General features: G+C 42.9%; 1 protein-coding gene across 2 annotated transcripts in view; it reads right to left on the reverse strand.

Annotated features, from left to right (window-relative positions):
- LOC126481387 (uncharacterized) overlaps window positions 1-26,765 on the reverse strand; it is a 150,252-nt gene that overhangs the window by 99,100 nt on the left and 24,387 nt on the right. For both annotated transcript variants that reach the window (XM_050105109.1, XM_050105110.1), the window contains exon 2: window positions 5,926-6,120. In XM_050105109.1, coding sequence (XP_049961066.1) covers window positions 5,926-6,120 — 195 coding nt within the window. The remainder of the gene's footprint in view (window positions 1-5,925; window positions 6,121-26,765) is intronic.

Consider the following 26,765-nt stretch of genomic DNA (forward strand, 5'->3'; position numbering starts at 1 on the left):
AAAGAAAATTGGCATTCTATGGATCAGAGCATGGAATGTCAAATCCCTTAATCGGGCAGGTAGGTTAGAAAATTTAAAAAAGGAAATGGATAGGTTAAAGTTAGATATAGTGGGAATTAGTGAAGTTTGGTGGCAGGAGGAACGAGACTTCTGGTCAGGTGAATACAGGTTTATAAATGGAAAATCAAATAGGGGTAATACAGGAGTAGGTTTAATAAAGCATAAAAAAAATAGGAGTGTGGGTAAGCTACTACGAACAGCATGTGAATGCATTATTGTAGCCCAGATAGACATGAAGCCCACGCCTACCACAGAAGTAGAAGTTTATATCCCAACTAGCTCCGCAGATGATGAAGAGCTCGAGGATATGTATGAGGAGATAAAATAAATTATTCAGATAGTGAAGGGAGATGAAAATTTAATAGTCATGGGGGACTGGAATTCGATAGTAGGAAAAGGAAGAGAAGGAAAAGTTGTAGGCGAATATGGAATGGGGTTAAGGAATGAAAGAGGAAGCCGCCTGGTAGAATTTTGCACAGAGCATAACTCAATCATAGCTAACACTTGGCTTAAAAATCATGAAAGATGGTTTTATATGTGGAAAAGGCTGGAGACACTGGAAGGTTTCAGAGAGATTATACATTATAATGGTAAGACAGAGATTTAGGAACCAGGTTTTAAATTGTAAGACATTTCCAGGGACAGATGTGGACTCCGACCACAACCAATTGGTTATGAACTGTAGATTAAAACTGAAGAAACTACGAAAAAATGGGAATTTAAGGAGATGGGATCTGGATAAACTGAAAGAACCAGAGATTGTAGAGAGTTTCAGAAAGACCATTAGAGAATGATTGACAAGAACGGGGGAAAGAAATATAGCAGAAGAAGAATGGGTAGTTTTGAAAGATGAAATTGTAAAGGCAGCAGCAGATCAAGTAGGTAAAAAGACGAGGGTTAGTAGAAATCCTTCGGTAACAGAAGAGATATTCAATTTAATTGATGAAAGGAGAAAATATAAAAATGCAGTAAATGAAGCAGGCAAAAAGGAATACAAACGTCTCAAAAATGAGATTGACAGGAAGTGCAAAATGGCTAAGCAGGGATGGCTAGAGGACAAATGTAAGCGTGTAGAGGCTTATATCACTAGGGGGTAAGATAGATACCGCCTACAGGAAAATTAAAGAGACCTTTGGAGATAAGAGAACGACTTGTATGAATATCAAGAGCTCAGATGGAAACCCAGTTCTAAGCAAAGAAGGGAAAGCAGAAAGGTGGAAGGAGTATATAGAGGGTCTATACAAGAGCGATGTACTTGAGGACAATATTATGGAAATGGAAGAGAACTTTGATGAAGATGGAATGGCAGATACGGTACTGTGTGAAGAATTTGACAGAGCACTGAAAGACCTAAGCCAAAACAAGGCCCCAGGAGTAGACAACATTCCATTAGAGCTACTGATAGCCTTGGGAGAGCCAGCCTTGACAAAACTCTACTATCTGGTGAGCAAGATGTATAAGACAGGCAAAATACCCTCAGACTTTAAGAAGAATATATTAATTTCAATCCCAAAGAAAGCAAGTGTTGACAGGTGTGAAAATTACTGAACTATCAGTTTAATAAGTCATGGCTGCAAAATACTAACATGAATTCTTTACAGACAAATGGAAAAACTGGTAGAAGCCGACCTTGGGGAGGATCAGTTTGGATTCTGTAAAAATGTTGGAACACGTGAGGCAATACTGGCCCTACGAATTATCTTAGAAGATAGATTAAGGAAAGGCAAACCTATGTTTCTAGCATTTGTAGACTTAGAGAAGGCTTTTGACAATGTTGATTGGAGTACCCTCTTTCAAATTCTGAATGTGGCAGGGATCAAATACAGGGAGCAAAAGGCTATTTACAATTTGTACAAAAACAAGATGGCAGTTATAAGAGTCGAGGGGCATGAAAGGGAAGGAGTGCTTGGGAAGGAAGTGAGACAGGGTTGTAGCCTCTCCCCGGTGTTATTCAATCTGTATATTGAGCAAGCAGTAAAGGAAACAAAAGAAAAATTTGGAGTAGGAATTAAAATCCATGGAGGTTTGCCGATGATGTTGTAATTCTGTCAGAGATAGCAGAGGACCTGGAAGAGCAGTTGAATGGAATGGACAACGTATTGAAAGGAGGATATAACATGAACATCAACAAAAGCAAAATGAGGATAATGGAATGTAATCGAATTAAATCAGGTGATGCTGAGGGAATTAGATTAGGAAATGAGACACTCAAAGTAGTAAAGGAGTTTTGCTATTTGGGGAGCAAAATAACTGACGATGGTCCAAGTAGAGAGGATATAAAATGTAGACTGGCAATGGCAAGAAAAACATTTTTGAAGAAGAGAAATTTGTTAACATCGATTATAGATTTAAGTGTCAGGAAGTCCTTTCCAAAAGTATTTGTATGGAGTGTAGCCATGTATGGATGTGAAACGTGGCAATAACTAGCTTAGACAAGAAAAGAATAGAAGCTTTTGAAATGTGGAACTACAGAAGAATGCTTAAGGTTAGATGAGTAGAAGACATAACTAATGAGGAGGTGCTGAACAGAATTGGGGAGAAGAGAAATTTGTGGCAAAACTTGACTAGAAGAAGGGATCGTTTGGTAGGACATGTTCTGAGGCATCAAGGGATTACCAATTTAGTATCAGAGGGCAGCGTGGAGGGTAAAAATCGTAGAGGAAGACCAACACATGAATACACTCAGCAGATTCAGAAGGATGTAGGTTGCAATCATTACTTGGAGATGAAGCAGCAAGCGCAGGATAAAGTAGCATGGAGGGCTGCATCAAACCAGTCTCTGCACTTAAGACCACAACTGCAACATTCCAATAACAAAGGCCAGCACAGTTTTCTGAATAGAACTTTGAGTAGTCATTGTCCTCCAAACTGCACATTTTATGTCATCACTATACCATTCAGTAATACATTAATTCTTAATTCCCTTGAAAACTGGTGTATCTTTATCACTTTATAGGTAGAATGTGGTGTTGTAATGTATAGAGCCAAACTTATAGATACGAGGGCAGTTCAATAAGTAATGCAACACATTTTTTTTCTCGGCCAATTTTGGTTGAAAAAATCGGAAATTTCTTGTGGAATATTTTCAAACATTCCCGCTTCGTCTCGTAGAGTTTCATTGACTTCCGACAGGTGGCAGCGCTGTACCGAGCTGTTAAAATGGCGTCTGTAACGGATGTGCGTTGCAAACAACGGGCAGTGATCGAGTTTCTTTTGGCGGAAAACCAGGGCATCTCAGATATTCATAGGCGCTTGCAGAATGTCTACGGTGATCTGGCAGTGGACAAAAGCACGGTGAGTCATTGGGCAAAGCGCGTGTCATCATCGCCGCAAGGTCAAGCAAGACTGTCTGATCTCCCGCGTGCGGGCCGGCCGTGCACAGCTGTGACTCCTGCAATGGCGGAGCGTGCGAACACACTCGTTCGAGATGATCGACGGATCACCATCAAACAACTCAGTGCTCAACTTGACATCTCTGTTGGTAGTGCTGTCACAATTGTTCACCAGTTGGGATATTCAAAGGTTTGTTCCCGCTGGGTCCCTCGTTGTCTAACCAAACACCATAAAGAGCAAAGGAGAACCATCTGTGCGGAATTGCTTGCTCGTCATGTGGCTGAGGGTGACAATTTCTTGTCAAAGATTGTTACAGGCCATGAATCATGGGTTCATCACTTCGAACCTGAAACAAACGGCAGTCAATGGAGTGGCGCCACACCCACTCCCCTACCAAGAAAAAGTTTAAAGCCATACCCTCAGCCGGTAAAGTCATAGTTACAGTCTTCTGGGACGCTGAAGGGGTTATTCTGTTCGATGTCCTTCCCCATGGTCAAACGATCAACTCTGAAGTGTATTGTGCTACTCTTCAGAAATTGAAGAAACGACTTCAGCGTGTTCGTAGGCACAAAAATCTGAACAAACTTCTCCTTCTTCATGACAACGCAAGACCTCACACAAGTCTTCGCACCTGAGAGGAGCTCACAAAACTTCAGTGGACTGTTCTTCCTCATGCACCCTACAGCCCCGATCTCGCACCGTCGGATTTCCATATGTTTGGCCCAATGAAGGACGCAATGCGTGGGAGGCACTACGCAGATGATGAAGAAGTTATTGATGCAGTACGACGTTGGCTCCGACATCGACCAGTGGAATGGTACCGTGCAGGCATACAGGCCCTCATTTCAAGGTGGCGTAAGGCCGTAGCATTGAATGGAGATTACGTTGAAAAATAGTGTTGTGTAGCTAAAAGATTGGGGAATAACCTGGTGTATTTCAATGCTGAATAAAACAACCCCTGTTTCGGAAAAAAAATGTGTTGCATTACTTATTGAACTGCCCTCGTACTATGTGATCAAAAGTATCTGCACACTCCCAAAAACATACATTTTTCATATTAGGTGTATTGTGCTGCCAGGTACTACACATCAGTGACCTCAGTAGTCATCAAACACCCTGAGAGAGCAGAATGGAGGTCTCCACAGAACTCACGGACTTTGAACGTGGTCGGATGATTTGGTGTCACCTGTGACATATGTCTGTACATGAGATTTCCACACTCCTAAACATCCCTAAGTCCACTGTTGGATGTGATACTGAAGTGGAAATATGAAGGGACGCCTACAGCACAAAAGCATACAGGCCAACCTCATCTGTTGACTGACAGAGGCTGCCGACAGTTGAAGAGTGTCGCAATGTGTAATAGGCAGACATCTATCCAGACCATCACATAGGAATTCCAAACTGTATCACAATCCACTGCTAGTACTATGACAGTTGGGTGGGGTGTGGGGGGTGAGAAAACTTGGATTGAGCGGCTGCTCATAAGCCATACACACGCCCCTGTAAATGCCGAACAACAGTTCGCTCAGTGTAAGGAGCGTAAACATTTGACAACTGAACAGTGGAAAAACGTTGTGTGGAGTGACAAATCATGGTACACACTGTGGCGATCCAATGGCAGGGTGTGGATATGGCGAATGCCTGGTGAACATCATCTGCCAGCATGTGTAGTGCCAACAGTAAAACTCGGAGGCAGTGGTGTTATGGTGTGGTTGTGTTTTTCATGGAGGGGGCTTGCACCCCTTGTTGTTTTGAGTAGCACTATAACAGCACAGGCTTACATTGATGTTTTCAGCATCTTCTTGCTTCCCACTGTTGAAGAACAATTCAGGGATGGGGGTTGCATCTTTCAACATGATCGAGAATCTGTTCACAATGCACGGCCTGTGGCGGAGTGGTTACATGACAATAACATCGCTATAATGGACTGGCCAGCACACAGTCCTGCCCTGAATCCTACAGAACACCTTTGGGATATTTTGGAACACCGGCTTCGTGCCAGGCCTCACCGACCGATATCAATACCTCTCCCCAGTGCAGCACTCCGTGAAGAATGGGCTGCCATTCCCCAAGAAACCTTCCAGTACCTGATTGAACATATGCCTCTGAGAGTGGAAGCTGTCATCATGGCTAAGGGTGGACCAACACCATTTTGAATTCCAGCATTACTGACGGAGGGCACCATGACTTGTAAGTCATTTTTAGCCACGTGTCTGGATACTAGTGATCACATAGTGTATAACGAGTGGATAATCTATCACATTTACTTCAACCTCCTAGAATCGAATTCACAATTTCTTGAAAAATATTGAATGTAATGCTACACAAACATCCATAAGATGTTTTTGTATTGATACACCTTTACTATTACAATTCCAACTTCTTCAAATTTCAGCATATATAAAATTTCTGAGAACATCAATTTTTGTGGAAACTATTGATCAGATGTAATTTAACAAATTGCATGATTTTATGCACTTAATTCTTACTGTATGTGACAAAAATAAACAGAGAACTGAAGCCACTTACCTACACAGCCTTCATTGGCTACATTGGAAACTCTAAAAACGTCTGGATGTGGTGATTTTGGATGCTTATAGAATGTTGACTCCAGCTCTCCAAACCACCTGCTTATCTCCACATGCCTCTGACCAGAAATCACTCCTTGATCTTTGAATATTAATATTCTATGTTCTGCAACATCTTTCTTTATCTCATCGATAACTGAAATAATAGTCAAACATTTCAGATAAGATTTTGAAAAATAATCTAGTAAAATGACTTGGCTACATTCCAAAATGATTAGGATTCAATTTGTAAGAGTCATGAGTGATTAGAACTAATTAATTTGCACATAGGTTCTGGGGGAACATTCACTGTGAATTGTAGATTTTGTCAAGAATAAGCAAATACTGTATTCATGGGTGGACAAGCAACTGAAATCTAATCACAGTGGACAAAAAGGAAGTACACATAACGTAAAAACTTGCAGCACTTGAAGAAAACAACTGGTTGGTCATAAAAGTATTGGGGATACAATGAAAATAGAAACTCAGCAGGATACCAGGAAGAACACAATCAATCACACTGAGAAAACATGAGAAATCACAGCACGTACAAAATCAAACAATGGAAAATCCATGACAGGATGTAACAATATAATGAAAAGGATAGTTTCTACTCACCATATAGTGGAGATGTTTAGTCGCAGAAAGGCACAACAAGAAGACTGTCACACAATTAGCTTCTGGCCAACAATGCCTTTTTTAAAAAATAGATGACATACACAAGCAGACACTCACACAAATGCAACACATGACCACAGTCTCTGGCAGCTGGAGCCAGACCGTGATCAGCGGGGCATTATGGGAGAGGCAACCGGGTGGGGGTAAGAAGGAAGCTGGGGTAATGAGGGGGAGGGATAGCAGGATAGGGATAGGGGACAAAAATGTGGTGCTGGGAGCATGCAGGAACAAGATGGAGAGTGGGGCAGCTAAGTGAAGTCGAGAGCTAGATGGAGGGCGGGGGCAGAAAAAGAGAAAAGTAAATGTGTTGGTGGAATAGAGGGCTGTGTAGTGCTGGAATGAGAACAGGGAAGGGGCTAGATGGATAAGGACAATGATTAACAAAGGTTGAGGCCAGGGGGGTTACAGGAATGCAGGGTACATAGCAGGGAGACTTCCCACCTGCGCAATTCAGAAAAGCTGGTGTTGGTGGGAAGGATCCAGGTGGCATAGGCTGTGAAGCGATCACTGAAATGAAGGGCATGCTCAGCAGGAGGGTGGTCCAGTCATTTCTTGGCCACAGTTAGTCAGTGGTGATTCGTGCAGGCAGGCAGCATGTTGTTTGTCATACCCACGTAGAATGCATCATTGTGAAACATGATCAGTGGATAAAATAAACCAAACTAAATCACATTCACAAGTTGTCAAGGAAAAACAACTTACTTTCTTTTAAGCACACCTTTACTGACTTTTAGATACTTTAATTCCATGAGCATATTATCAAATAATTTTGTAACATTTTACTGGAAAAGGCAAGGTCTGTCTACAGAGAAATGTGATTGGCATTTATTACACATGTCCTTTAATTTCTTCCAGACACAATCACATGACATCCTTCTAATTATGACTGGTTTGAGCAATACATTAGCTTTCTTGCCTTCTTCACAAACTGCAATGGAAGGACAAAAAGTCCACATCCAAATCTTGAAACTTTTGCCACTTCTATACAGAAATGACACAGTAAAATTGAAAATATTAGCAATTTATACCTATGAAACCTAGGCCCCATATGGTGAACAAGGTGTTCAGAATATGCACAAACCACACATCATTAACAGGGAATTATCTGGGCAAACCAACTGGTGCTCAATTTCTCTCTTCTTTGCCTCAGATGCCACACATCCCCCTACATGATGGTGCACAGTCTGGCTAATCTTTAAATGTAAAAATACTAAGAAGCAAAAATCATTTTTTACAATCTGTCTCCAGATTAGTTTCTACTAGGCTTTAAATTATGACTTTTATGACCTCTAAGTAATTTACAATTGTCTTTATGGTACAAAATAAATTCTGACAGTATTATTCATTTTTTTTTTTTTTTTCTCTGGTTGAGTGTGATAATGCACACTGTGCACACACTGTTCACCACATGCTGCCTACAACTTGTGTACAAGCCACTTATATTTTTGAATTTACTTTACACCAACTGTGTGCAGAATTATGAGAATTTTAAATATTTTAATTCTGTGATTTTCAAAGAATAAATAAAAGGAAGAGTATGTAATTTTAATTCATTCACACACCCTGTTATATAAATATTATAATAAAGGTGAACCGTTACTGATTTCAGAGATGCTGCTATCAATTGCCTATAGAACGGAATAGTTAAATAAATCTGTTTAATATCTTGTCTTTGTTTATTTGTTTGCTTACTTGCTTTAGGACTCTTTACTCTTTACACAGTTATACAACTAACATAGGTTATAGCTCTATCTTTGGTGTCTGTAATAAAAGTCTTTATTTCAACAATAAAAGATTTATTTTATTTTAAAGTATGTTCAGTGGTCACAGTAACAATGTAGTTTTTCTTACATATCTGTTTGCCAAGATTATGAACAGTTTACATATTTTAACTTACTCCTATTACCATGTTGACTGCCTTGTGGCTGCAGACAGCCACAGCAGATCCTCATGTCTAATGCAGTGTGCCTGGCCCAGCACTGAAATGTCCATCACTCAGCGGGTGCCAGTTGACATGTTAACGAGTATGAAATTACTACTATTACTGACAACTTTTCTGTTTCCTAAATCATTCCTAACATTCTTCTACACATAGGCATTCAATTTTTAGTACATCGCACTTACTTATATGGAATGTATTTTCATACTCGTGCTGTGTGTACCCAATTCCAGCTCATGCACTTTGTTATTCTGTCACCATTTACTGAAATTTAATTCCCAGAGTCAAAATATTCTGATAATTTACATGAGGAATGACTAACAATGTACTTTTTATCAATCTCTGTTTATTTCCAATCTGATGTCAACTGGTGATCAGTTACAGATCTTTCTACCAGAATGTATAACTACATTCTGAACTCTAAAAAAGGATACGTAGAAAATGCTTTTGCCTCTAATGCTGTGGAGAAGAATTTCTCCATTCACCCAAACTCACTCATAATTAACCAAAAATTCCATACCGGTGGGTTGGTTGGTTTGTTGGTTGGAGGTTAAGGGACTAACCAATAAGGTTATCAGTCCCTCCACCCAGGAGTAGAAGTCCTCAAAGTATGTGTTCTGACAATGCAAGTATGTAGAGGCATTGAAGGCAATAATGATGCCACAGCGGAGAAAGAATTTATGGAGAAGTCTATTGACTGGGTTGGCAGGTAAGTCAGAGCAGACGACGACTTCCCCAGGGATCATACAATCGTGACCCACCCCGCATTCGACCCTCACCTGCCTCGTGAAGGATGAAGACAGTTCCAGAGCAAAGAATGCCATCAAGTTCACAGATTCACACCAGTAAAACTGAGAAGGCTAAAAATGAATTAGACATAAATTCGACCATCAATAATAAAAACAAGAGGAGAGATATAGGTAAGGCAGCAGGTGTGTCCCCCAGGTTGTGCATGCAATGGGAGTCTTCCCACACACAGCAGTTCCCACCCATACTCCAGTGCAGTCAAGGCATTTAAGAGAACCCACTACACGACAGAGTGCTACCTCTAAAATAGAAAATAAGGTGCAGCAGAAAAAGAGACAACACACATCAAAAAGCAATTGAAACAGAATAAGAGAGAGATAAAGAATGAGCTGGTCAGGGTGGTGGCTCCTCCAGACCCAGCATGCAGTGGAAGATGCACCAACACCAACCATCCCACCTCTGTTGCAAAGATCTGGAAAAAAAAAAAAAATAAGAAGTACTTTCACAGAGAAAATGGAGAACCAATTAAGCCAACCATGTATCATCCAGCATCACTTGGGGGAAAGAATTTGGAAGACCGTGCTTAGCATGGAGGGCCGAAAGAAGAGGGCATTGCATCAGGATATGAACTACTCTCTATAAGGCTCCACAACTACACTAATGTTCAGAAAAACAGAACACCTTGAATAACTAGAGACAGGACATTCATATTCACAGGACATGTACATTAATATGTTATGCTGAAACTATTAGCACTTGAAACATGTTGTATCGTGGGTTCAAGGACAACATCAATATCACAGTGCAACCTCACATACCAGTAAAATATGCCTGCGGCTCTTCTTGTCGCTATAAACTGAAGGTAATGGATTAGTGTGATCTGAGCAGATGTATGTGCGAATTGTACTGTCAAATAAGTGAGTGCAAAAGAGAGCGCATTATTGCAGTGAGAGAATCTGATGCGTTCATAGGGGAAATTGTGGGATGAAGTGTTTTGGGAGTGCCACAGGTGTGTACAGAACGGCTCATGGAAGACCACAGAACACGACGAGATGGGCCAGGTCGCACCACTCCTCCGTAAAAGGTGGACACCTCATCTGAATGGCATTGCAGAACAGATCTGCATCCTCCTATGCTCTGACACAACAGCGGAACACATCATACACTATCAGAGGTGACAGTCCATCTCCATTTATTATGGCACAGGTTGTGTGTGCGTTGTCCACTTCTCCACGTACCTTTGGTGAATGTGCAGAAACATGCTAAAAAGCAACGGTATATGAAATGACGTCACTGGCAATAGGAATGGCATCAAACAATGTTTCTGAATGAATCCAGGTTCTGTTTGTTTGAAAAGATGGCCACATTTTGGTTCACTGCAGACCGGGGGAGCGGCATCACTGTGACTCTATTCAGACAACTCACTCAACACGCCAACTGAAGACCTTATGGTGTGGGGTTCTATTGGGTACAAGCACAAATCACAGCTGGTGCATATCCAGGGTACTGTGACCAGTGAGATCCATGTGAATGACATCCTGTAACCAGAAGCCATGCCCTTTGTGCAGAACACCCTAAAAGCCATTTTTCAGCAAGACATGCACAACCACTTGTTGTTGCACAAACACGTGTCTTCTTGGTGTCATGGGAAGTCAGCCTTTACCCTGGTCTGCCAGATCACCAGACTTGTCACCAATTGAAAATATGTGGGATATGGTGAAACAACATGTGCAGTGCTGTGACCCAATGCCAATCACCATAAATGAACTTTGGAACCAGGTGAATGCTAGCATGGATGGCTATATCACAGGACACCATTTGCACCTCATACGCATCTCTGTCATCACAGATGGCACAAGTTTATCAGGGCCCATGGCAGGCCCTACGCCTACTAGGCAATAGGACACATGCTGAATCAATGTGACTGAAATGCTATTCACTTCTGCAGAACATACTAATGTGCATGTCCACAGAAGGAAAGTTACTACTCACCATATACCAGATATGCTAAGTCACAGATAGGCACAACAAAAAGACTCTAACAATTAATGCTTTCAGCCATTAAGGCCTTTATCAACAATGGACACACACAGACACACACACACACACACACACACACACACACACACACACACACACAAATGCAACTCACACACACGACTGCAGTCTCAGGCAACTGAAACCGCACTGCAAACAGCAGCACAGGTGCATGATGTATTATGGTGAGGGTGGCGGACAGTGAAGTGCTGTACATTAGATGGAGGGCAGGGGAGAGGTGGGAAAGGGGGGGGGGGGGGGGGGGGGGGAATTAGCGGTAAAGGAGAGGAATAAAGAGACTGGGTGTGGTGGTGGAATGATGGGTGTGTAGTGCTGCAAAGGGAATAGGGAAGGGGCTGGATGGGTGAGGACAGTGACTAACGAAGGTTGAGGCTTGAGGGTTACGGGAATGTAGGATGTATTGCAGGGAAAGTTTCCAACTGTGCAATTCAGAAAAGATGGTGTTGTTGGAAAGGATCCATAGGGACAGGCTGTGAAGTAGTCATTGAAATAAAGGATATCATGTTTGGCAGCGTGTTCAGCAACAGGGTGGTTCTCTTGTTTCTTGGCCACAGTTTGTCGGTGACCACTCATGTGCACAGACAGCTTGTAGATTGTCATGCCTGCATAGAATGCAGCACAGTGGTTGCAGCTTAGGTTGTAGGCAACACAACTGTTTCACAGGTAGCCCTGCCTTTGATGGGATAGGTGATATTAGTGACCAGACTGGAGTAGGTGGTGGTGGTGGTGGTGGTGGTGGTGGTGGTGGTGGTGCGAGGGAGGGCGTATGGGACAAGTCTTGCATCTAGGTCTATTACAAGGGTATGAGCCATGAGGTAAAGGATTGGGAGTAGGGGTTGTGTAAGGATGGAGAAGTATATTGTGTAGATTCGGTGGACAGCAGACTACCACTGTGGGAGGGGTGGGTAAGATAGTGGGCAGGACATTTCTCATTTCAGGGCATGACGACAGGTAATCGAAACCCTAGCGGAAAATGTAATTCAGTTGCTCCAGTCCCGGGTGGTACTGAGTTACAAGGAGAATGCTCCTCTGTGCCTGGAAGGTGGGACTTCAGGAGGTGGTGGGAAACTGGAAAGATAAGGCACAGGAGATTTGTTTTTGTACAAGGTTTGGACGATAATTACAGTGTGTGTGTGTGTGTGTGTGTGTGTGTGTGTGTGTGTGTGTGTGTACACACACCCGCACACGTGCTTTCACCATAAGTGTGTCCATTGTTGCTGAAGGCCTTAATGGCTGAAACCTTTAATTGTGAGAGTCTTTTTGTTGTGCCTATCTGCGACTCAACATCTCTGCTATATGGTGAGTAGCAACTTTCCTTCTCATAATATTGTTACATTCCATCCTGGATTTTCCATTGTTTAATGTACGTGTCCTGTGCATATGAACGTCCTATCTCTAGTCATTCAAGATGTTCTGTTTTTCCTGAACATCACTACAGTTTGGTGGTGGCTCATTACGTAAAATAAAATTATGGTTTACCCTTGTATGACCAACACAGAGGTGACATAGGAAAGTGGATTTCTTCCAGGATGAAGGGAAGGAAGATCACCATGCAGCAGTAATCTCCTTGATAATGCAGAGTTTATTAGAGGGGACAGTAGCCAACCAGATGTCATTCCACCTCTGAGTGAGCAGAGGTCTTATCCGCACCCACAAATCCACACTTGGAACTGACAAAAGGAAGTGGGAGCAAGTAACCACTCCTCTAGCCAAAAGGTTGGAGTTCAGTCCCTGGGATGCCCATGTGACTTGGACCCAGAGAAAGACAACTGAGCAGTCAGTATGCCTAAGTTTAGCAAGAGTGGGACAGGTGGACATGTGGACATCCTGGGAGACCACAGGGTGACAAGAGTAACATCAGTCAGTGAACTGATGACTGCTCAATGTATAACTACATACTAAAATGCAGTCAAGGGAGACCTGTTTTATAAAATGAAGGGCCTTGTTAGTGACTATCAGCAGTCCTGTAAAAATGCTATCTACATATTCCTTGCAACAAATGGTGTTCCTGACCAGCAATGGATGTAAACGCATATGCTGCCTCATTCATAGTCTTAGAGCTGTCAGTGTATAAGATGGTAGCACCTTGAAATTCCTGAAGAGCTGCATATAAAAGAAGCCAAAAGGTCATGGGGATGACAGCCTTTAAGACCTTGAAACAGATCAGTCCTAATTTGTGGCTTGGGCACCAACCAAGAGGTGAGGATGGGGGGGGGGGGGGGGGGGGGGGGCATGTGGAGCACATTCCAGGCAGGACAGGTGGGCATGTGAACATTCTGGGAGAGGGGTCCAAGATGCATTCCAACTGGTAATCCCAACTGACGGCAGGTACCAGGAGGTCAGTGCCACTTGTATGCAAAAAAGAATGGGATATGTTGGATAAATATCATAAGGGAGTAAATCTAAATGTATGAATCTCAAAGTGCCTGAAGCCATTTCTCCAAGATTTTCAAATGTCAAATTATTCTTACTGCATGCTATTGTAAAATAAATACCTTTCTGACCTTAGTAACAATGCCCTAAAACACAATGTCAGAAGATATATTAAGCAAAAATAAGCAATGTATCCAATAAATCCCTTTTACAGGTCAGCACAATCAGAGTGCAAGAAGAGCAGAACTGAGTTTTCTTTGGCGAAATTATATATGCACTGGTGCCACCTCAGTTTGTTATCCATCAAGATACCTAGGGATTTCGCAGATGTGTATGCCATTGACCTCTCCTTTTGATTACTGTAAATCATTTTTATTTGCTTGGAAACTTTTAATATCAGTTCATTTTAAAGTTAGGATGTTTGTTGTAAATCAGCTGTAAGCTTGTTTCACTGTTCCCCTGGGTGTGTATGGCACAAACAAGTCTGGCTGTTTTATCAATATACTTCCAACATCAGCAAACATCACAGTTTTTGATGGCTTTTTTAATGTCTTTGTATAGCTGATTATGCATACATAAGCTGTTTCTGAACCCTGATACTACCAGTTATGTTTGAACAGTAAGGGCCTGAACTTTTAACATTTTAGCAGATCAACACCACAATTTTTTCAGTTCAGTTTTCCAGTAGATTTAACCTAATGATCTACCTTAAATTAAGCTCTCTTCATCATACAAGATGTTTTAACCCTAGATGTTAGCGTCCCTTTCTCTTGGTCTTTACTGTAATTTTCACCTGCTGTACAGGAAAAATGGCTTCATAGTGTTGTAAGAATACCTCTATTCAAATTTTCCAGCAGATTCCTTATAATAATATCAATTCTCGTAACACTCAACAATAAAAGGACATATTCTGCACATGGGGAATGTGATCACAAGATCATCATCATCATCAATACAGTGTTTTGTATTCAGTTCCCTCAGAGGCAAAGAACTTACTGCAACAGTTATGCATAAATATTTGTGAAAGGTTGCTGGTGATCACATAGCTGGAAACGTCGTTCATTCATCATACATCAATGTATGGACTTTCTGCAATTTCAGCAAGATAAATCACATTTTGTGCTTGACAGTATGTCATCATGAGTATGCCCGATCTCAGAACCATGCAGTTTCAGTTGTGAGAACTCCAACCACAATGTCCAGTTGCACAGCTCATGGGGCGTGTGTAGATATCCGCGATTTTACTCCAAAAATAAGTTACAGTGAAGCCGTTAAAAATTCGTGTGTAAGTTGCAAAAGTGAATTATTAAAGTATAATGAGCGTATTGCTAGTTTACAATGTGTAATCAGCAGTCTAAGAATAGAAATCGACAGCCTGAAGTCCGAAAATATGGAACTGAAGTCGTAGCGAAACATGGATCCATTGCTTCAAGAGAGACAGAAGGACAAAAACTTTCGCGAGAACATGGCTACATTGGTGCAAAATGACGCTGATAAATCATCAGAATGGAAGGTAGTACACAACAAGCGTCAAACAATCAGCACTAAAAATTCGTGTACAGCAAATGTTTCGAGGTTCGAGAATGTAAACAATTTTGATGTACTTTGTTCTAGTAATAGTCTCACTGAAAGTGAAAACAATCGTAAGAAGAGTGTGCCGATAAACTATCGGAAAAAGGTTAGGTTTGATCTTCCAAAGCCACAACGTTCAGTTAACAGCAATGAAGGTGGCAGTGGTGTGATCCAGTCTGCTGTGAGTGAAACATCAACAAATCATTTTCACATTTTCACTGATAGTCATGGTAGAGGCATGGCTGATATAGTGAGAAGCAGTTTTAATGCTGCCGATGTTTGTGGAATTGTGAAGCCAGGTGCTAAACTTCAAGAAGTTGTAGCGGGGTGTGATCCTGAAAAAGTAAAAAACGAGTGTGTGATCTTAATAGGTGGCTCAAACAACATTGCCTGCAACGAAGGGAATGATGCCATACAGTCGCTCAGGAAGAAAATATCGGAGCTTCATCAGTCTAAGGTATTTGTTGTGAACATTCCAAAGAGACATGACTTAATTCCACAGTCCTGTGTAAATGAGGCTATCTCACAAACGAACTCTAAGTTAGCAAAGTTGTGTAAGCATTTTAAAAATACTTGTGTTGTAGATGTAAGCAGTTTTGGACGAGATTTATTTACAAGACACGGTATGCACCTGAACAGATCAGGTAAAAAAGCATTAGGTACCCTCTTGAAAACAAAAATATTGGAAGAAGTCTACAAATGTACCCCAAAGTTGGAACCAATCGCACTTGAATGGCTCCAACCATCAAGTCAGACTCGGTTTCAAACTCAAATGTTTCAGGAAATTGTTAGTAATGAACGTACTGTGTCTGTAGCTACCGATAATTTTTTAGGCAAAAGTTTAGATCTGTCTCTAATTCCAAAGAAATGACGATTTTTCACCAAAATGTGGGAGGACTTGGTAATAAAGTAAATGACATTACTGTTCTGTTAGAGGAACCACAAGGAATAAAAGATACTGATGTATTATGTTTTACTGAACATCATGTGAAGGATATTGAAAGGTTGCAACTAAGTGGTTACTGTCAGGCAACGCATTACTCTAGAACCATCATGGAAAAAGGTGGAGTGGTAATTTATGTAAAAAACAACATATCTTACAATGCATTAGATTTAAAGAGCCATTGTATAGAGCAACAAATTGAAGTATGTGGTGTTGAGATTACCGTAAATGACTTCACGGCTGTAGTGTTAGCACTGTATAGATCTCCCTCAGGGAATTTGAATGTATTTCTTAAGCACTTAGATTCTTTATTTCCATACTGTACTCAAAGTCCAAGAACTTGATAATTACTGGTGACTTTAATGTTGATTTCCTAAATGAGAGCAATAGTAAAGCTGATTTAGTACATTTAATGGAGTCTTATAATCTGATGGCAATAGTAGATTTCCCAACTAGGATTACTGTTAAAAGTAAAAGTCTGATAGATAATATATTTATAGATAAGTCTAAATGGAATGAGATCACTGTACATCCAATCCTTGGCCTTTCTGATCATGGTGGTCAATTGCTTAGGCTCAATTACATCAGTGTGTGCAACAGTTCCGAGCATTCTTGGAAATCTTTTAGAATAATAAATGAACAGGGCCTTAAAAAATTCAATGATAGCCTAAAAGAGATAGACTGGAGCCGAGTTTATAGAGAAACAGATGTAAACAAAAAGTACAATTCATTTTTAAATGAATTCATGTCTGTATTTGAGTCCATCTTTCTCAAAAAAGTTGTTAGAAATAGTCATATAGGCAATGCCAAGAAGTCTTGGATCACTACAGGGATAATAACATCTTGTAGAACAAAGAGGATGTTATACAGTTCTCTCAGGACTTGTAATGATCCAAAGAAACGACAACACTACAAACTTTACTGTGGCATTCTCAAGAAGGTTATAAATAAATCTAGAAGTATGTGCATAAAATCAGAAATTGAAAGCTCAGAAAATAAAATTAAAACTATATGGAATGTAATAAAGAGGGAAACTGGCAGGACAACAGGGAACATGTCTCAGGTAGAGATTAATACAGGGGACAGTATCATAAAGAAACCTGAGTTGGTTGCAGAAATATTTAATAACCACTTTTTGAGAGCAGCAGAGAAGACAGGCTGTAATGGTTCTATGGAAGAATCATTGTCCATCCTACAGAAAGCTATTAGCAACAGAATCCCACAGTTATCCTTACCTCCAGTTACTGTAAGCGAAGTCATAAGAGTAATTAGATCATTAAAAAATAAAAATTCTGCTGGTGTGGACAATATTTCTAGTAAAATACTGAAACACTGTTATAAATTTGTTAGTCCCGTCTTATGCAACATATACAATGCATCCCTACAAGATGGGATTGTCCCTGACAGACTTATGTTGGCTGTAGTGATTCCTCTCTTTAAAAAAGGGGATAAAAGCACTGTTACAAACTATCGCCCAATATCCCTATTAACTACCTTCTCGAAAATTCTAGAAAAACTCATGCACAGGAGGATTGTAGACCATCTCAACTTCCACAGTATCTTAAGCAAAAATCAGTTTGGGTTTCGTGCCGGTCTTTGTACTGAACAGGCAATATTCTCTTTCAGCAACCAAGTTTTGGAAGCCATTAACAAAAAAATGTCTCCAGTGGGTATTTTTTGTGATCTTACGAAAGCCTTTGACTGTGTAAACCACCAAATTCTTTGGAAAAAGGCAGAATACTATGGTTTAGGTGGTACTGTTGGCTTGTGGCTACAATCATATCTACAGGATCGGAAGCAGACTGTAATGCTAAATGGCTCTTCTGGAGAACCTGCCTCGTCTGAATGGGGCACGATAACGTGTGGTGTGCCTCAAGGCTCCGTTTTGGGCCCACTGCTTTTCCTCATCTTTATTAATGATCTTCCTCTTTGTTCTGAGACAAACAGCAAATTTACCCTGTTTGCCGATGATACCACAATTCTAATTGACGATTTGATTGATCATGATCTTGAAAAAACTACAAATACTGTTTTTAATGACATCTTAAATTGGTTCTCCTCAAATGGTCTCTCGCTCAATGCAGATAAAACTCATTATATGAGGTTCCATACATCACAAAGTAATCCCGATGAAATTAACATAAAATGTAGAGATCAACCAATACAGAAAGTTGAAGACACAAAATTCCTGGGTGCTTACATAGACAGTAAATGTAATTGGTCGGTTCACATTCTTCATCTATGTAAAAAACTTAGCTCGGCAACATTTGCATTACGGGTAATTTCTTCAGTGGCTGAAGTTGACACTATTAAGGTTGAAACTTCCTGGCAGATTAAAACTGTGTGCCCGACCGAGACTCGAACTCGGGACCTTTGCCTTTCGCGGGCAAGTGCTCTACCAACTGAGCTACCGAAGCACGACTCACGCCCGGTACTCACAGCTTTACTTCTGCCAGTACCTCGTCTCCTACCTCCAGTTACTGTAAGCGAAGTCATAAGAGTAATTAGATCATTAAAAAATAAAAATTCTGCTGGTGTGGACAATATTTCTAGTAAAATACTGAAACACTGTTATAAATTTGTTAGTCCCGTCTTATGCAACATATACAATGCATCCCTACAAGATGGGATTGTCCCTGACAGACTTAAGTTGGCTGTAGTGATTCCTCTCTTTAAAAAAGGGGATAAAAGCATTGTTACAAACTATCGCCCAATATCCGTATTAACTACCTTCTCGAAAATTCTGGACTATTAAGGTTGCCTACTTTGGCTACTTCCACTCATTGATGTCATATGCTATCATATTCTGGGGGAACCAACCACTTGCAAAAAAAGTTTTCACCATCCAAAAAAAAGCAATCAGAATAATGTGTGGGGTCCATCAAAGACACTCTTGCAGGCACTTGTTTCGGAAGATAGGTAACCTAACAACTGCCTCACAGTATATTTTTTCCTTGCTGACCTTTGTGTGCAAAAATTATTCCATCTACCAAGACAACAGTAAATTCCATGGTTATAACACCAGAAACAAAAACAATCTACATTTAGAAATGAAACGTCTCACTCTGGTACAAAAAGGAGTTTACTACTCCAGCATTAAGCTGTTCAGTGCTCTACCACTACATATCAAATGTGTTCATACAGAACTGCCAAAATTTAAACAAGTTCTCAAAGATTACCTGACAGAGAAATCTTATTATACTGTGGATGAATACCTGAAAGAAAATGTATACCATCACTAAACTTATTGTGTCTAGAAGTAGTTCAATTGATTTTATTGTGCATTTGGGCATTAGCGCACTTTTTGTAACAAAAGATTGGCTGTACATGTATTTACTCTTGTAGGTCTAATATCTGATTTAACTTTGTGCTCTTATCTTTAACCTTTATTTGAAACTCCTTTTTCTGTCAAATGGTAGTTATGTTATCTAGCTGACATTGTATCTGTTACTTTATTTATAGTATGTCTTACTTAAACTATGTACAATTTTCCATTGAATTGCCCTTGTATTTATTGTAAGTTTAGATTGAAACCTGTACAATTTGACACATTCCATATCCTTGTGATTGGCTCACTAACTGGATCTACGGAACAAGAAATAAATAAATAAATAAATAAGTAACTCAAATACAAATCAGAGTGATCATCGGAATGATTATTGATTTTAGAGAGCACCTGGAAAGTGCTGTTTATGCTAATCTAGTTCCTTGCAGAGACTACTTATGCACGCATGTCCGAATGAACATTGCATCGAACTATACAGAGTGCCCTACGGTAATCATACGATTTGTACACGAGAACATACAAAATGTTTGGATCAGGCCTGGAGACATGCACAGAAGGCCACGGTGGTTAAGACAACTGTTCATGTAAGTGGGAAATCTGGGTTCAAGTCCCAGTCTGGCACAAATTTTCTTGTGTTACCAGTAAACCATAGAGTCACTGTACAACCATATTCACAATTTGAGAATGAATTTCATAATTTAATATGGCTGTCAATCACCAGCAGTGACTGTACCTTCAGACATGCGAAAGGTATTAATTACCCCAATATTTGTGATTCTTTCTATGTTTCATCTTCTTCTCAAAATGTGCTGGCTGCAGTTACAGTTGCTGTTAGCAAAGTAGATATCATGGTCACTGGAACAGTGGGTGAGGTGCTCTCTAAATGTGTGCAGAATCATTACTTGTGTAACTGCACCTTCAGGCTGAGCAGCACTCCCACAATTACTTGATCCATCTAGCCTTTAGCTACAATGTGGCAGTGGGGTCCTCACCTGGATGGAAATTTGGTTTACAGTCAAAAGTGTGCAGAAAAATGCTCAGTAGTGGAATCACAGCTGGTGGATGTGATGACTTCTCCCGTAGGTGGCAAAGGCCCTGGTGGCACAGAAAATCCCTGGGCCTCCATTTTAAAACTCAGCTCTTCTGCTCCTCCGTTCCCTTTCCATTCTCTATCACCCACATGAGCTAAGGTCATTACTTACCTCTGTGAAGCAGCAGTCACTGACAGGAGATCGTGCCCTAAAGCTCAGCTGCTAACCCCTTTCCCAAGGCTACTGGCCGCTCAGCAACTACCGAATGAAATTACATGGTGTTTAATGTTCTGGACTCGCATGCATGAAGAGCTGGTTTACAGTTTCCGTAAGATCATACTGATTTAGATTTTCTGCGGCTCCTCTAAATCATTTATGTAAATTCTAGCATAATTCATAATTACTGTTGATGCCACCTCCCTCTATACCAATATCCCCAAATACCCATGGTCTTGACTTAATCAAACATTACCACTCTTGGCTGATACCAAGTTTACCACCTGGTATTTGGTAAGCACAACTAACTATATCACCTCCCATAACTACTTCTTAAAATACACATACTATACATACATCAGGGATACTGAAATGGGTATTCCAATGGCACTGTCTGACGTCACTCAATTTGTAAGCCTTTGCAGGGGTGTTCCCTGTAGTCATACAGAATCCTCACCCTTAAATTGGCTTTTGTTGCTGACACCATTATGATACACAACTATGGCTGAGGGCACACTACACTCATTCCTGCAGAATCTCCATTTCTTCAATGGCCTGCTGATCCACATCTGTAGCATTTTACCTCTTGACCTCAGACGAGAAGACACCAAGGTCACTGCACTTCTGAGTTGCAATACCTATCTCCTCCAGCTGTGTGGCAATCCTAATAACTGAGGACAAATCACTAGGATTTCTCATCCTCCCCCATTGACATATCAACTGAAATACCACTTACAAATACATCAAAGGCCATATTTTCTGCTTCCCAAAAGAGGACTCTCTTCGCCATGGCATTGTGTGTCAGTTCATTATTCTGTGAGTTTAGCTTACAAATTCTGTCTGCCATACTTAACAATTCTGAACTTTTCAATGACCTAGTCTCCTCCTCCTGATCCCTGAAGTGGAAATACTTCTTTGCCACTAATCCCTCCAATTAAAAAGCCAAACTAATCCCAACACTCAATCCTGCCTGCTTACAGTTCATACCACCATCCTACTGTGATCCTCACCAGGCTTCCTCAGGTCCCTTCCTAAGAACACCAACCTTTTATCAGAATAAAAGGACAGCCATATTTTATCAGAATAAAAGGACAGCCATATACAGCCTCAAAACAAATACTAACTTAGTCATCCTAGTTGCAGACGAAGGTTCCACTACCATCATTATGAATCACGGTGACTTCCTGGCCAAAGGACTCTGCAATTGCCTGACTACTCCACCTACAAACTCTGTCACAGTGATCCCAACACAGAAGTCAAAAAAACTTCCAATCCCTGCCTAAAGCCTTAAGACCTAGCCAGTACCTGTCCCCTGAATCCAATTTCCCTCCTCACCCCTATTACATCCTGCACATCCACCTTCTACATGCTCCCCAAAATCCACAAACCCAATAATCCTGGATGCCAGATTACAGCTGGTTATTTGGCACCCACTGAAACAATTACAGCCCTCATTGACCCACTCCTACACTATGTAATCAAAAATATCCAGACACCTGACTGAAAATGACTTGCAAGTTCGTGGCACCCTCCATCGGTAATGCTGGAATTCAGTATGGTGTTAGCCCACCCTTAGCCTTGATGACAGCTTCCACTCTCACAGGCATACATTCAATCAGGTGCTCGAAGGTGTCTTGGGGAATGGCAGCCCATTCTTCACAGAGTGCTGCACTGAGGAGAGGTATCAACATCGGTCAGTGAGGCCCGGCACAAAGTCAGTGTTCCTAAACATCCCAAAGATGTTCTGTAGGATTCAGGTCAGGACTCTGTGCAGGTCATTCCATTACAGTGATGTTATTGTCATGTAACCACTCTACCACAGGCCGTGCATTGTGAACAGTTGCTCAATCATGTTGAAAGATGCAATTGCCATCCCTGAGTTGCTCTACAACAGGGGGAAGCAAGAAGGTACTTAAAACATCAATGTAGGCCTGTGCTGTGATAGCACTATGCAAAACAACTAGGGGTGCAAGCCCTCTCCATGAAAAACACAACCACTTCATAACACCACCACCTCTGAATTTTACTGTTGGCACTACAAATGCTCTGCAGTAACACTGTTCACGTTTTACGTCGCACTTAACTTAGCGTAGACCGAGACTGTGTCCTAGGCATGCCCGATGTTAACTGACTGGGCACGGCCCGTGCTGCCTGAGTTGTTGTTGTTGTTGTTGTTGTTGTTGTTGTTGTTGTTCCGCCGGCAGAGGTCGCATCCGAATTCTCGCGTGCCCTCTGGTGGATGGGACACTACTTGCGGCAACTACCGTCCGTGACGCGCCGTGCCGATGTGTGCCTCCCATGATCTTTCTGGTGGCTACCTCCACATCCATTGGAAGGCTGGAGTCGAGGGGATCTGCCAACCCTCGAGCCAGAACCTTCTAATACGGCTGGAAGTGACCCACACGAAGAGGCCCACGTTGTCCCACCACCGGAGCCCGGGACAGAACGGGCGACAAGCTGTCGAACTCCGGATCCTGTTCCACCTCGGGAGGGGCAAAACCCAGTGGCGGGGACGATGGGGAAGGGACAACCACAGGTGAACCAGCCTCCTGAGAAACCGGGCCTGCGAGGCGGGCCAGCTCTCACTGGGGCATCTCTAACGATGGCGATGCCGGTGCTGGAGCTACGGGAGGCTGCCAAGGCTGAGAACCATCGCAGTGCGGCGGAGTCACAGCAGGGAGAGGCGGTAACGTCCCCTGAGAAACCAACACGGGTGCCGGCAATGAGGAAGCCGGTGTCCGAGAGGTCGGAGGGTGGGTGCCCAAACGTGGACGTAGCTGATTTTGGTGACGACGTACCACCCGGTCCCCCGCCTGCAAGGTATAGAGCCAGCGGCCTTTTCGGCGCAGGATCACCGCCGGTATCCAACGTGGATTGCGACCAAACCCACGTGCCCAGATCGACATACCCAGTGGAAAGCCAGGTACTCTGTTTTGCGAAGACTGGCGAGGACCAGGCAGGAGGAGGTGCAGCAGAGTCCTAGGTTGGCGCCCGTGGAGGAGCTCTGCGGGGCTGCGTTCTCCCATTGGTGTGGTCCGGTATGCCGTGAGGAAAAACGTCAATGCCTCCTCCGCAGGAAATTCGTGCACATACTTTTTCATCTGCATCTTAAATGTGCGCACCATGCACTCAGCTTCCCCATTCGATTGTGGATGAAAGGGGGGAGAGCAAATGTGCCGAATACCGAAGCGCCTACAAAAATCCTGGAAGGTCTGCGAAATAAAGTGCGGTCCATTGTCCGAGACCAGGGTGATTGGCAGACCTTCCACAGAAAAGATTTTTGCTAGTGCCTGGATTGCAACTTCTGAAGTGGTTGAGGAGCAGTGAACCACATATGGAAATCGGGAATAAGTATCAATGACAATGAGCCAAAAGCCATTGAGAAATGGGCCCGCAAAATCGATGTGAACACGTTCCCATTCTTGGGTTGCCGGTGGCCATGAAGAGAACGCTGCCCTGGGAGATGCCTGTTGGCTCGCACACTGGGAACAGGCGGCCACCAAGTGCTCAATTTCTCTGTCAATACCGGGCCAGTACACACGTCTGCGAGCCAAGGTTTTAGTACGGGAAACACCCCAGTGCCCCTCATGTAATAACATGAGGACCTCCCTTCGTAAACTTGCAGGAACAACCACGCGAGGAGCTGTATCATCGGAAGCCAGAAGGAGAACTCCTTCCAAGACCGAGAGGCGGTCTCGTAGAATAAAATAATTACGAAGAGGGTCCGAGGCCCGGCCTGGAGGGCGGGATGACCACCCCTGCTGAATGAGGCGAACTACTTGCCAGAGAACCGGGTCAGCTGCCGTTTCCCTGGCGACTCGAGAACTAGTGATCAGGAAGCCATCAACCACTTGGCGGGATGCCACATCCAAACGAAAACACATAATCACCTCTCGATCAAACTTAGGATCCGGGCCCACCGGAAGACGGGAAAGAGCGTTGGCGTTGGCATGCTGTCCGGTAGGGTGAAAATGAATGTCATAATGGTACTTAGAGAGGAACAAGGCCCAGCACTGTAGTCTGTGGGCTGCCCTATCCGGAATCTGAGAGGCGGGGCCAAATAACGATATTAACGGCTTATGGTCAGTGATTAACTGAAACTTCGTGCCATACAAGAAAGGGTGAAACTAGGTAACAGCGTAGACAATGGCCAAAGCCTCTTTTTCCACCTGGGAGTAATGGGCCTGCGCGGGACTAAGAGTTTTAGACGCAAACGCCAGTGGTTGCTCGGAACCATCTGTGTTGCGATGGGCCAGGACCACCCCCACCCCATACTGCGAAGCATCTGTAGCCAGGACCAACGGCTTATGGGGGTCAAAAGTAGCCAAACAAGGTGCTGACGTGAGGAGGCCCTTCACCGAGGTGAACACTCGCCCGCATGCAGGCGACCAATCAAAAGGAACACCCTTGTGCAGAAGGCAGTACAGGGGGGGCGGGCTATGGTGGAAGCCCTGGGAATGAACCGGTGGTAATAGGCTATCTTGCCGAAAAAAGCTTGTAACTCTTTCAGCGAAGCGGGCCGAGGAAGGTCGGCGATACCTTGGATCAAACTTCCTAGTGGCTGGACGCCGTGCCGAGAGATGGTGTAGCCCACATACTCAAAGGACGGTTGGAAGAAGTTTGACTTACGCAGGTTGCAACTCAAGCCCACAGACCTGAATTTGAGAAAGTGGGTGCATAGGTTGTGCAAGTGTTCCTTCGTGCTGCGGCCTGTGACAATTATGTTGTCCAGGTAATTAATACAATGAGGGATTGCTGACGTAACGTGCTCAAGATAACGCTGGAATATCACCGGGGAACTGGATATTCCGAAGGCCAACCGCTGGTATTGGTAAAGGCCAAACGAGGTGTTGACGACCGCCAGCCGTTTGGAGTCCTCATCATGTGGTATCTGATGATAAGCCTCCGAAAGATCGATTTTCAAAAATTATTGGCCTCCCGCCACGGCGGAGAAGAATTCATCAGCACGAGGCAAAGGATAAGTGCCCACCACCAATTGGGAATTAATGGTGGCCTTGAAATTGCCACAAAGACGCAATTTTCCCGAGGGCTTCCTGACAATAATGAGGGGCGAAGCCCACTCACTAGAAGAAATGGGAAGAACGACCCCTAGGGCTGTCAGCCGGTCTAGCTCTTCCTTTAATTGAGGGCGGAGAGCTAAGGGGATCCGCCTCGCACGAAGAAAACGCGGGCGAGCTGACACTTTCAATGTTAAGTGAGCTTCAAAGTCTGAAACACGCCCCAGGCCCTCCTCAACGATATCTGGAAAGTCTGAGATCAAAGATTCCAATGATTGATAGGGAACGTCTTCGGAGACCAACTGTATGGTGTCAGCGATAGAAAAACCGAAAGCTTGAAAGGCATCCAGGCCAAAAAGGTTAGCGGAGCTCACATCACTGACAACAATAAAAGTAATAGGCCGAGTGACTGATTTGTAAGTCACGTCGGTAGTGAATTGACCCAGTAGGGGAATGAACTGTTTACCATAACCGCATAGACGCCGGTAAACTGGCGCCAATGGGGGCGATCCAAGGTCGGAATAAGTTTGTGCATTCAACAATGAAACTGCCGCCCCCGTATCTACTTGCAGTTGTAACCGGCGCGACTGAACCGACACCTCGATAAAGAGTTTGCGTGCTGATGGGTCGGGAGCCTGGCCCGATGAAACTTCCTGAATGTCAACGTCCATGTCCTCTGTACCTGCTTCCTTTGATTCTTTTGAGACTGAGTGGCAAACTTTAGCAATGTGACCTTTTTTATTACATTTGTGACCCCAATGCTGGGGGCACTCTGACCGATCATGATGTATATAGCATGACGCACAGGATGGCAACAGGGGCCGGCAGCTGGAATTCTGTTTACGCACCCTGCGGGAGCGGCCGTAACGGCCTGATTGTACCGCTCGCACGTTGTCCACCCCGGACGCAGTGGACACGGACGCGCCGCCCTGAACAGCCGC

This window comes from Schistocerca serialis, chromosome 5 (assembly GCF_023864345.2).
Source record: "Schistocerca serialis cubense isolate TAMUIC-IGC-003099 chromosome 5, iqSchSeri2.2, whole genome shotgun sequence".
NCBI lineage: Eukaryota > Metazoa > Arthropoda > Insecta > Orthoptera > Acrididae > Schistocerca > Schistocerca serialis.